General features: G+C 36.6%; 1 protein-coding gene across 10 annotated transcripts in view; it reads right to left on the bottom strand.

Moving 5' to 3' along the window:
• The window catches only part of WDR72 (WD repeat domain 72), a 125,424-nt gene that overhangs the window by 45,271 nt on the left and 66,897 nt on the right, over positions 1-13,256 (bottom strand). For 8 of the 10 annotated variants that reach the window (XM_080607527.1, XM_080607532.1, XM_080607533.1 and 5 more), the window contains one exon: positions 9,891-10,002. In XM_080607527.1, the coding sequence (XP_080463653.1) occupies positions 9,891-10,002 (112 nt within the window). Of the gene's footprint in view, positions 1-257; positions 9,375-9,481; positions 9,670-9,890; positions 10,003-13,256 lie in introns of those variants that run through there. The other 2 variants (XM_080607528.1, XM_080607529.1) reach the window with 2 other exon arrangements.

The following is a 13,256-nucleotide window of genomic DNA, read 5'->3' on the forward strand; positions in this document are numbered from 1 at the left end:
TCCCACAACATTCTGCTAGCAAAGCTGAGAAAGTGTGGGATAGATGAGTGGATAGTAAGGTGGGTTGAGAACTGGCTGACTGACCAAGCTCAGAGGGTGGTGACTGGCAGCGCAGAGTCTGGCTGGAGACCTGTGTCTAGCGGTGTTCCCCAGGGGTCAGTGCTGGGTCCGGTCTTGTTCAACATCTCCATCAACAACCTCGATAAGGGAATAGTGTCCACTCTTAGCAAGTACACTGATGATACAAAGGTGGGAGGAGTGGCCAACACACCAGAAGGCTCTGCTGCCATTCAGCAAGACCTGGACAGGCTGGAGAGCTGGGCAGGAAGAAACCAAATGAAGTTTAGCAAGAGCAAGTGTAGAATCCTGCACCTGAGAATGAACAACCGCATGTATCAGTACAGGCTGGGTGATGACCTGCTGGAGAGGAGCTCTATGGAGAAGGACCTGGGGGTCCTGGTGGATGACAGGTTGACCATGAGCCAGCAGTGTGCCCTAGTGGCCAAGAAGGCCAATGGGATCCTGGCATGCATTAAAAGTAGTGGGGCCAGCAGGTCAAGGGAGGTGATTCTCTACTCTGCCCTGGTCAGGCCTCACCTGGAGTACTGTGTCCGTTTCTGGGCTCCCCAGTACAAAAAAGACACAGGGATCTTCTGGAAAGAGTCCAGCAGAGGGCCACAAAGATGATACGGGGCCTGAAGCATGTTCCCTATGAGGAAAGGCTGAAAGATCTGGGCCTGTTCAGCCTTGAGAAAAGAAGACTGAGAGGGGATCTTATTAATGTTTACAAATACCTTAAGTGTGGGAGACAGAGGGATTTGGCCAAACTCTTTTCAGTGGTTTGTGGGGACAGGACAAGGGGCAACAGGCAAAAAATGGATCACAGGAATTTCCACACCAATATGCGAAAGAACTTCTTCACAATGAGGGTGATGGAGCACTGGAACAGGCTGCCCAGGGAGGTTATGGAGTCTCCTTCTCTGGAGATATTCAAGGCCCATCTGGACGCCTGCCTGGGCAATCTGCACTAGGGAACCTGCTTTGGCAGGAGGATTGGACCCGATGATCTTTTGAGGTCCCTTCCAGCCCCTACAATTCTCTGATTCTGTGATTCTCTTGGGCCAGGACTGGAAATTGTTAATGTGTTCCTGAGCCCCTTTATTTTTTTTGTTTGTTTGTTTTTAAACTTTCTTTTTTTTTTTTAATTTTCAGATGGCAGAGCATTGTACTTTTGTCTTGTCCTGAAACGTCCACAGCTTAATAAAAAGGCACAGTGTTGCTGGCCACCACACCTACACTTGAAGACCTGCGGTACTGTGATTCTAGAGAAGAGGAGATTGAGAGGGGATCTTATCAATCTCTACAAATATCTGAGGGGACAATGTAAAGAGTACGGGGCCAAACTCTTCTCAGTGGTGGCCAGTGATAGGACAAGGGGTAATGGGTATAAATTGAACCACAGGAGGTTTCATCACCATATGAGGAAAAGCTTCTTTATGGTTTGGGTGACAGAACACTGGAACGGGCTGCCCAGAGAGGCTGTGGAGTCTCCTCTGGAGGTACTCAAAACGAGCCTGAATGCCATCCTGTGTAACATGCTCTAGCTGACCCTACATGAGCAGGAGGGTTGGAGCAGATGATCTCTGGAGGTCCCTTCCAACCTCAACCCTCCTGTGATTCTGTGATCTAAATGCTGTTTGACTAAGAATAATTCGTGCAAGGACATTCACAATAACGAAGCAAGGTATGACAAGTTGTGGCTCTTCAACAAAAGAGGTGACTAGCCTTCCACCAAAAAAGCTAGCGACATTGTTTTAAACATGGAGTATGTGCAGTTCCTTCATATATTTTGAAGACCAAACTCAGAACCAGCTTTAAATTTTTCAAATCTTTCATTTCACTTTGCCCAGTGAACTTTTAAATAAAGTTAAGCAGTAGAGGGGTTAAAATGAGACAATAATAATTTTATGCCTGCATTAACAGTAAAAGAAAAAGCATCTACCTTTAAAGATCTAAATAGAAAGTTATGAGAAATTTTTCCTGGTCAGTACGTAAACACTGAAAAAATAATAATAATAAAAAAACAACAAATAAGTAGAAAATGGCCCAAACTATATTGTGCATTTAAATTTAGAATACATGTCATCTTTACTCCCTCCCTGACCAGTGTCCTACAGCAATTCTATCCTTCCTAATGTTTTGGAGGAGTCTGAGATGGCGCCTGTACAATTTGATTTTGTGTAAAAATACACACTAAATCTGATTTCTGCTACATTAAGAAGTTCTCTGGTAAAATATATGATGCATAGAATGAAATAAGCTGTAGTTCTAGAATGAGTCTTTAAGCTTGCTTCCTTTAGTACTTGACCACTAATATTAAAGACTACTGGATCAAAATACAGTTTTAATTGGATATATAGGAGATGATACAGTGGTATAGATAAACCACAGGTTAGATGCTAAAATATAACATTGATTTGTATTCTTTTACTGGAAATATTTGTAATATGAAACTAAGATATAATACACTCATTTTTAATGCATATTCAGTATAGAAGAAAGCTACTGCTGTCACCAGCTTGTATTTGTCAAACAAATACTAGATTAATTTGTTTTCTGTTTAAAGGACTATAATGAGATTACAGATAAATCTTACTCATTAATAGTGACGAAATGTTGATTATACTGTCATTTCTTACATTGCTAGTTGCTAATGCAAGTGCATACCAAATTGGTCAGCCAGAGATTTTTTAAACAACCTGAAGTCTCATAGTTTAATGAGCTTTTGTTAGTTGCATGAACTTGTCCAAGACCAAAATACAAAATATCAGTTTTGTCTACAAAACTTGCTGCTCTTATTGGCCAACACATCTGTGATAATAAGAACAGAGTGAACAGAGAAACAGAGAAAGGAAAATTCATTCTGAAAATAATGTAACATTCTTATTTCTGGGGAAAACAAAGCAAATATAAAAAAAAACAACCTTCCTTTGAGCAAAATATTATGTTTCAATAGTGTGCAGTTTTACCTTACTGAATTAAAACATGCACTTTGGCCACAACAACCCCATGCAACACTACAGGCTTGGAGCAGAGTGGCTGGAAAGCTGTGCAGAGGAAAAGGTTCTGGTGGTGCTGATTGATTCTTGCCTGATGTGCTCAGGTGACCAAGAAGGCCAACGGCATCCTGGCTTGTATCAGGAACAGTGTATTCAGCAGGACCAGGGAGGTGATTTCCCCCTTGTATTCTGCTCTGGTGAGGTCGCACCTCAAGTACTGTGTTCAGTTTTGGGTCCCTCAGTACGAGAAGGACATGAAGTGTGTCCAGAGAAGCTGGTGAAGGGCCTGGAACACAAGTCGTGCAAGCAGCATCTGAGGGAACAGGGTTTGTTTAGTCTGGAGAAGAGGAGGTTTAGGGGAGACCTTATTGCTCTCTACAACCACCTGAAAGGGAGGTGTGGGGAGCTGGGGATCGGCCTCTTCTCACAAGTAACTAGTGATAGGACTAGAGGGAATGGCCTCAAGTTGCACCAGGGGAGGCTCAGGTTGGAAATTAGGAGACATTTCCTCTCAGAAAGAGTAGTCAGGCATTGGAACAGGTTGCCCAGGGAAGCGGTGGAGTCACCATACCTGGGGATGTTTAAGGAAAGGTTGGCCTGGTGCTTAGTAGAGTGATGGTTGGACCAGATGATCTTGGAGGTCTTCTCCAACCCTAATGATTCTATGATTATCCATACAAATCTGTGATTCTGCAGATCTCTATGATAATATTTTGTTCCAGAGGAAAATTCATAATATTTACTTAGGAAAAGGTTGAAGTGTTTGAACTTCTTCCCTCTTGCTGCCGTGATGTTGACAGCCTTGATATGACCTGGGAGAGCATCAGATTTTATTTAAACTGCAATTTGTGTAATCACTTTTTTTTTCCATCAAGTAGTATCACACTTTTAACAAAATTTTTTGAAACTCTATCTTTTAATATTTAAGTTGAGCATCTCTAATTAACTACAGTAAACCTTCTGTATCAATAATCTCCAAATGCCTTCCTGTAACAAGTCTATAAATGACTTCCTTAAATGATTTTTATTCATTGCATTCCTCTCTAACTAAACTTGTACATTTACTGTCCTTTTTCTTTAAAACATTTTCAACATCTATATAATCCTTGGCTCTATTATCCCCACCCCTAATACCTTAAAAAAAAAAGCCTCCTAAAATTTTTTCCATACAACAAATTCTATAGTTTCTCTTGCCATTCAGCATAATGTGGAGCAACAACAACAACAAAAAAGGCATAGAAAACTTCAAGGCAGCCATAGCAGACAATGTTTTATGCCAAAGGAGTGTATACACTAAGATCATTGGCAGGGTTGTGCAATATATCAAGGTCCAAATAGAAGAGAAATTCTGATGCAAGACCAATGCAGAAATCAGAAAGACTATGCAGCTAGAAAAGGATGCTGAAAAAGAAGATGGCACTGTAAAGGGATAAAGCGGCCTGGAAGAATCCAGATGGGGGACATAACATGCAGCAGGAGAACACTATTAGACTGGAAAAATATGAGAGAGACCAGAGTGGAAAAAGCCAAAGTTCAAACCAGTTGAAAAGTAAAAACTACAAGACAATAAGAATGTAGTGTTTAATTCAGAAGTTGCTTTACGATCAAAGTTTGGAAATCCTTCAAAAGCATAGAGAGACTACATAGGAAGAGGGACAATTTTAACCAATTTAATTTGAAATTGTACTTGTTTTAATCACAGGTGCTGTGCGACTCTGAAGGTGATTTCAGTTTACACATTTTGGAGGCTCCATTTATGAAAACAGTACCTGGAGTCTAAAGATTTCTTCATGGCTGCAGTGGCCAAATTTAGATTTCAGCTTACGTAATTTGGAGTCTACTTGGAACTAACAAGATGAGCACTCACTACATTTTGTGAGCAGCAATTTGATATAAGATAGAAATGTCCCTCTTAAAAAAATATTTAATATTTTTAAAAGTTCATTCAAAAGTAATTTAAGTAATATAAAAAGTAATCTATTAGTCCTGTGGCACTTTTTGCCTGTGAAAATACAAGCTCTGGAGTCATACTCCAGGTCTTCATAGCCCAAACTGAAAATAATCACAATACTCCTGAAAAATTGAACTAGTCTGAGAAGTCAGCAGGAATTACCATTGCTTCCTGTACAGCAATAAAATCTTTAAAGCAGTCCTCGTGGGGTAAACTATCTTAGATTCCTTCAAATATTTGCATGTAAGAAAATAGCAGTAAGATTTGTGAATTTCACAGAGATAATAAAAGCTAGCACAAATCCTTCACTTGCTGTTCTTTACGAAATCTGTCATAATGAAAGGTGATTCTCATTTGTTCAGTTTTCTTCCTGATAACAACTTGTATTTTTCCTTCATATTATTCGAATGTGCTTACAAAAAGAGGATTCTGTCACATACTCTTTGAAACCCATGCTGTTGGATTCTTATCAGTTTTTATATTTAATTGTCTTCTCACAATAAGGAATTGACAAAGTTCAAGCCAAAATAATGCACTCTGTCAAAATTTCCTCATTTTCTTGTCTATCTGCCAACTAACATCAAAAACCTGCATCATGCCAGAAATGGGATCAAATTCTGTTCCTGAATTTTTTTTAATCAGCAGCCAATTTTCTGGATATGACATCCACTGGAAAATTTTCACCCTGTTGTACGTTTACATTGCCATGTTTCTATTACAATATCTTTTTCTTCTCTATTTTGTCTGGACTACTATATTTTAACCTCAATTCCTTTGCACCCATTATCTTCTCTTTAGCTTTTTTTTTTTTTCTCTCCTTTTATTTATGTATTTATTTTTCTGCTTAAGTGATGTTCTAGGACTTAACTAGACACCTTTTCCCAGATTTTATTTGATTACTTGATTCATGTTGGATATGGAACCCAGCAACAGCAAGGCATAGAGTTTCAAAGACTGAATATTATGTGTGTCAAAAGCTCAAATCCAAACTTGAAATTAACACAGTAAGGGAAATGTAAAGATGTGAAGACAGATACATTTATCTCATTGTACAGTGAATTCATCAGATGTTCAAGATCCCTGGGTGTGGAGTGTTTCGTCAGAACAGAAGCAACGCGAGTTATATTAATGTGTGTGGTTACATTATCAAATGTCTCTGACACCACTAAAAGTTATTTCTACATCAGTCAGGCAATGAAGGTCAAGTTTTCATTTAAATGTAATCATGGTGATATCAATGGCACAAATTTGTCTGTTTAAATATAGAGTCAAATCTCATACTTGGTCTAATATGAAAATGCAGTAGGCTACAGGAAGAAGACAAGATGAAAGAAAGTATCAGACAGAAGCACATCCTTTGTGCTTATCTGCACTTTTCTGACAAAACGTTAAGACTTCACAGGCAAGCTAGAAGGTTAATTTGCTATACAAAAAAGGCACTGTCACAAAATGATTTCCTAACAAATATGCATAAAGTTCACATAAAAGTATGCAACCAGACTGGTTTCTGAAATTGAGACAACAGAAGTGTTTGAAAGCTTCCGCTGCAAGTTACTACACTTTGTAGTGAACAGAAGCTGTTATATCTTTTCTTTCATTGATTTATCATTACTGACCAAATAGGAGTCCGTATTTTAACAAAATATTGTGTTGCAGATAAGACTCTGACAATTCTTGACATACTGAACTCTGAAACTCACATTTGACTGTTAATTTCGTACTGGTATTTATCAGAAGCTTGTTTTTCCTGCAAGAACCAATTTAGTTGAATAATTCAAAGTGCTCCAAAACCACATGCAAAAGATGAGGTTATAGTTAATAGCTTTCAAATATACTTAAAAACTTAGATCATTAGTTTTTACTTAAATTAGGATTTTTTTTATGCATTAACCAGAATTTATTACAAGCTAAACTTAGCAGTGTGATTTTTCACTAATCTAAGATGCAGTTAAAATAATATACTGTATTTACAAATAAAGTTGATATGTTGTGTTTGCTGTTCGCTTTTCCAACTTTTGTCATTCCTGAAATATGTACATCAATTCCTCTATTTAATATCTGAGTATAAATATCAAAAACACATTTATCCTCTCAATTTTCCTAAAATGCAACTGAATCCAGTTATTCACATTTAAAAATAAAAAATAAAGTTATGCACAAAATGCCAGAAGAACTTGTGTACTTGACTGCTCTCTCAGGTAATATAGTTTTGGTTCCTTCTGCATTAGAAGAAATAGACATTCAAGGATGGCACATATGACACTGCTTCAGTGCACTGGCTAAAAGGAGATTACAGTTCTACACACAACACTTATCTGGAGGTGAGGGAAGCTAGTTTCTAAGTCTTGCAAATATTCTAGCACTTAGAAATATTTTGAGATTTGCATTAAAAGTGAAACATCTTCTGTAAATGAATTTGAAAAACTCACTGCAGAATGCCTTGAAGATAAGCAATGAATTACTGTTGAGGAAGCTGTGGGTTCAAATGAACTACAGGAGGGACTATCCAATTTCTTTGTATCCAGTTGCCGGGCTATTGAATGAGATTACCACCATTTTTCCTCTGATCTAATAAGTTCTGCATGTGGCTGGATATGTACCAGGTATGTATGTCATAAGATCAAACATTAAAAATGAAAGATGAATAAAGAATGCCAGCAAATTTATTTCATCTTAGTTTACGCAAATAAGGGTAGAGAAGATTCTTAAATCCACCTCTTCTTACTTAGCTGGCAGTGGAAAACAATACCACGCTGAAATCTGTTAAATGGTACCGCTAATGTAAGGTTACTGATGTCTAGGAAAAAGGCAGTAAGAGATTAGTGCAATGTCCTTTTTCAGAATTATGATGAATGCCAACAAACTAAAAGCAAGAACCAACCAACCAAAAAAAAGAAAAAAAAAACAAAACACAACAAAAAAAGACAGGGAAAACCTCAGTTTCTCTGAGGAACTTAACCAAAGCTCACAGATAGCAATCTTACCATTGATATCAAAATGTTTATCAGTATATTTGGAAGAGACCCAAAATGATCATATCACTGACATTAACAAAGAAACTACATTTAGTTGCATTTATATTTCCTTTTAACAACTTTTTTCCTTTTAATAGTTCCTCTTAGGAAAACATAAAAGCCAAAATAAGAATACTTGCACTACTTACGTCATATGATGGATAATGCAATAAGTTAAAACATTAATGGAAATGAGAAAAAAAGAAAACTAGTATATTAAATACTCATAGTGTAAACTCTTTCCTAGTCTTCCTATCTGTTTCAGTCTGCTCCAGAATACGTTGCTGAACAATATTTAAAAAAAAATAAATAAACAAATCCACACTGCTTTATAGGATCAAGTACAAAAAAAAAAAGCTATTTCCCAGCCACTATAGGTACACATGAGTATTGTGCTCACTATAACAGAGGATTTTTCTAGTTTTTTCTTGAGTAACTTGCAAATAATAGGGTAAGGAAAAAAAATGAGTTTTTTTTTTTTACATGACATGCAAAAAACCACATTCCCCTTTCAGAGACTGGAAATCTAGAGTAGCTGCCCTCAGTTCATAACTTTTGTGAGCCTCAATACTTAAGTAGAATTAAGTAGCACTCAACTATGAGACTCTTGTAATCATTCCAGCACTCTTTACATAAGAGACTTTTTTTCGTCTAGTATAGAAGGGTTTAAATCAAACCAAACAGTTAAACACACCTGGAGTTTGCAGATGTGTGCATTTGCATTTTTAAATTCTAGTTAATCCAATTTTTGTTGTAATCCATGTCAAAATACTGCATTGGAATACAGCCTGAAAATTCAGGAATTCTGAAATCAAGTCCAGGTATGAACTTTGTTGGTGGGGATGTTTTATAGTTACAGAGCAACTTATCCCAAACTGCATAGAACTAGAATGATTCAATGCAGTCTCCAGTGTAAACAAATTATAAATTCATATATGACAATAATTCAAAGTGTTTGTAGTTTGTTATATTCCAACAGCTAAAATTTTAGAGAGTCTGTATTGTTCTGTGGCCTGAAACAGGTATGACTAATCATTTTTAGCATTCTGGAAGAAGCAAGTATGCAACAATTTTATATGACAGACACATACTCAATGAGATTATAAATTAGTTTCCCAAGAGAAGGCTCACTAATAAGATCGGATCTAAAATTCAGGTCACTTGATTTTATGACTCAGCTAATGTGGTAAAAAAAAGAAAGAAAGTATAACTCCATAATATAAATTCAAGTTCAATCTTTTTTACCATAAACATTAGCACCATTGTAAAGCTGCAAAGGGTAGGCTTCTTGTAAAATGAAATGATCTAATTGTAAAATGTATTTGATATCTCCTTGCAGAAAGGTTATTTCTAAAAGAAAAATAAAATATTCTATATTACATTATGAAGGTATAAAATTTAAGCAATTAATTTTTAGTGCTGGATAAGACTGATGTCATAAAGATAAATTTGCAAAACTTTTTTTTTTTTAATTATGATTTACTGATCCTATTTCAAGCACACTGTTTCCTTTATTTTCAGATGTATTTACAATACCAGAACAATTATATTTGTAGTGGAAATCATACAAGCAAAGAAACTATTCTTCTTTAATGTTGTGAGATGATGAGAGAGCGTAGAAGTCCTTTAACTCCCTGACATACATCTGAAAAAGCAATAGGCTGATAGGGTCAAAAATAGGCCGCTTGGCTTGTCTTACATGGTAATAATGTATTATGAACTTATACTGCTAACTTCTGAGTACTAGAGAAAGTTCTCAGCTAAAAGAATATACCAATAAATTTTGCACTTACGTGGCAAAGTTTTTAATGTATTGCAAACCCATCTGCTTTGCCTCCTCAGACTTTGGCAGTGTCTGCAACTTACCATTTCCATTCTCTACTATGGCCAACGGTTCTCTGTAGACTGCTGTCTTTCTCAAGGTTTTCATAGTCCTTTGAATTTCTGCCAACAGCACCGCTTGCAGTGCCTCAATAATCTGTCAAAAATGCAAATTATAATTGGATGATATTGGTAGTTCACTTATTTATCTAAGCACTTGTCCCTTTTAAGCAAATACCAGAAGATTTTAAGAAGGTTGAGTAGATGCCATTAGAAAGTCAACATTTACCAATATCTTTCAGACAGTGATAATCATGTGGCTCTATACGCACAGTTACAAATGTTAACTGGATAGCAATAAAGTGGTGCAAATTGTGAATTATGACTGTTGTTCACAAATTAAACATTAATTTTCCTTAATCTCCAAACTAGAATAGTTTGCCTACTACCTCTTTGATATCAAAGGGTCATGACAATATGTGTTAAATAGGACAGGTGGTGATATTATCCAATAAAAAATATCTTTATTTGCTTCTTTGTGTGCAGTGATTCATGGACTGAATAAGGACTTAGTGTTTTGAAATTTTTAGAAATTTGGGTGTCCAGTCTGTCTCCAAAAAGCTTCCCAAATGTTTCATTATTCGTGACAATCTTCTATTTCTCCAGCTCAACCATGTTAATGCTTCATTTTTATTTTTTAAATGCAAGAAGCAAAAGGTCTCACTGACTCCTCTTATCCAAAAGGAAGAACTGCTGCAAATATGAACAGCCTATAAATGGCACTTGCAATACCTGATACATTAACACCAAATGTGTGTTAAGACAGTGCTGTTTAGAGACTGTATGACAGGGTTATTATTTTTACTCATCTTTGCTTTAGTAGAGAAGCCCAAGGAGAACTTGGGAAATTTTAAAACCTAAGACATGTGTAAAGCACATGGAGACCTTCTGCAATGGACTTGAGCTTTTGTAGTTCCTACTCAGTCTACATTTCAGTGTGATGCAGAATGGTAGCATGTGTACCTTTTTATTTGGTATGTCCATCAGGAAAGGGATACATTCCCCACCCCATCCCCACTAGGTAGTTATTCAACTACTCTTCCTGAAGGACAGAGAAAATCTGAAATTTCCAGGACAGTGTACCCCACCTTAACATAAATATAAATTTAAGTTGCATATGAGAATAAATACGTTAAATATGTTTCAGTTATAAATGCTCTTTATATAATGTTATATTAAAAACAGTATGTTAATAATTTAAATCAAATAAGAATTTAAGTCAATATGCAGGTTTCCTCAAACTGCCTGGAGGAGAGAGATTTCGTCTCACTAATCAAGTACAGTGAATTCGTGGGCTATCCTCAATCACATTTCTAGCTGCTCTTGTAAATTCAAATCATTAAGCAGAACAAAGGCTGTAGGTGTCCTTCATGACAGAATTCCTTATTACAGACAAGTATACCCCAGTCAGGTGCACAGTGTGAAAGTTCACAGCAAATGAACACAGCTCTGTGTTGTGACACAGTGCAAACTATCTTGTTATAATAGAACTTTATTTTACAGTGGAAACCAAAGGCATTTTCTGATTCCTCACATCCATAGAACCCTGAGCTTTGGGGATTACAGATCCTGACTTTATAGAGGACTCTTACAATGTATCTACAATAATTAAGAAAGAAGGAAGCCCAGAGACATTTTCATTGTCCTAGGAAAACTTCAGACCAAAAAAAAAAATCTAACAGGGTTACACAAGAGAATTGTACACATTATCTATTTTTCTGATATACTAAGAACCTGTCAGTAATATGGATATGATATTCATTGCTGTGTATATCAGCTAGACAGCATTTATAAAATGTGATTTCCTCTAACATCTTACAATGGAATTAAAAAAAAACAACAAAAAACTGTTGCAAATGGCACAACATAATATTGTGCAGGCACCTGTATGTCTCTGCATGCTACTTGTCTATCACTGTTGAATCCCCATTTCCACAGGGCTCAGTGTGGTTTCACATTTGGTTTTGTCCTCCCACTGTGTTTTCCCCATCAGTTTATATACCTCATCTAACACTATCTCCAAGCTCAAAAATCTCCAGAAACTTCGCCCATTTTTAACGCAAAACACATTTACATGAGTACTTTTCATTTTCTTTGATATTTTCCAGTCTGTCTTTAGGATTCTTCAGAATTACATGTAAAACTGCTATCTTGTTGGCTAACACGTGTTTTTGTTTTTGTTTTCCTTTTTCTCATAATTGTAAAAATTTCTGAAAATATAATCTATTTTGAGCTGAGACTGTGAAATACGATAGAAATTATGCTTCTTCTAAGGGTATACCTGACAAGGTATAAATACTCTACGTCCACCTACAAATAGAGATATTCAATGGTGAAAGGTATTTGCTTGACCATCAGGACCTGCAGCACCAATATCTGAGAACAATTCAAACATAAGTGAACAAGAGCTGAAGCAAGCAGTATTGTTACATAAATACTAAGTTATATTGACTTTCCTTTCTTCTCCTAATCAATTATTTCCAAGCATAACTATTCTTATAATGACTGGGTCTGATTAGAGGAGGCAGTGGACATCATCCCTGGTTATTGGTCAGGCCATAACCTTTACAGGGTTAAGCCTTCTTGAATCTGACTCCCAGGTGCCTGTATAACACAGGCACATCAGGGAGCAAAAAAACTACAGATCAAAACATCAGACTTGTAGCATCCAGTTTGCTTTCCTCTAATATAAAGAAATTGATAGCCAACCCCTACTACAAGAACATATAGTCATATGGAGCAGGGGGAGCATAAATTAAATTAATTATCCTTCCTTCTAAATGACAGCGGCGTGGCTATGGAGGGGATCCACTATCAGGGGAACTGTTTAGATACTAATGATGAGGTAAGTTGTCTTCAGGTAAAGAGTCAAACACCGTAAAAACAAATGCATCCATAGCTTTTTAGGGAAATTACTGTAAACTTGAGCAGCATAAGTAAAAAAGGTACTTGCTTATCTGTACTACTGTCAGTAATGGCCTTAACAGGAAGCGATCTATGGCTTGAAAGTAAAATTCTCTGTAATATGCCTCAGATTTATCCCATCTTATTTTAGGTATTAACAGAAAGAAATCCACAGAAAGAGATGAGGATGTACAGAGATGATTCATTCCTCCAAAAATATGAACAGTCTCTCCACAGTTTCTATCTTTTCCCACTGGTGAAAGAGGAGGCTAAAGCAACCACAGTCCTCATGCAAATGGTTATGTCAGAGGTCTAAATATGGCATCAGCAGTTTTCCTAAGTGAAGACTGTGCGAAGTAGCTAGCTAGTTATAGATGATACAGGTTTTTTTTTGTAGAGAAAAGGAATACGGTAAGATCAGGATGATGGAGGAGGACTTCCAAATCA

Source organism: Anser brachyrhynchus, assembly GCF_964034855.1.
Source record: "Anser brachyrhynchus genome assembly, chromosome: 11".
NCBI lineage: Eukaryota > Metazoa > Chordata > Aves > Anseriformes > Anatidae > Anser > Anser brachyrhynchus.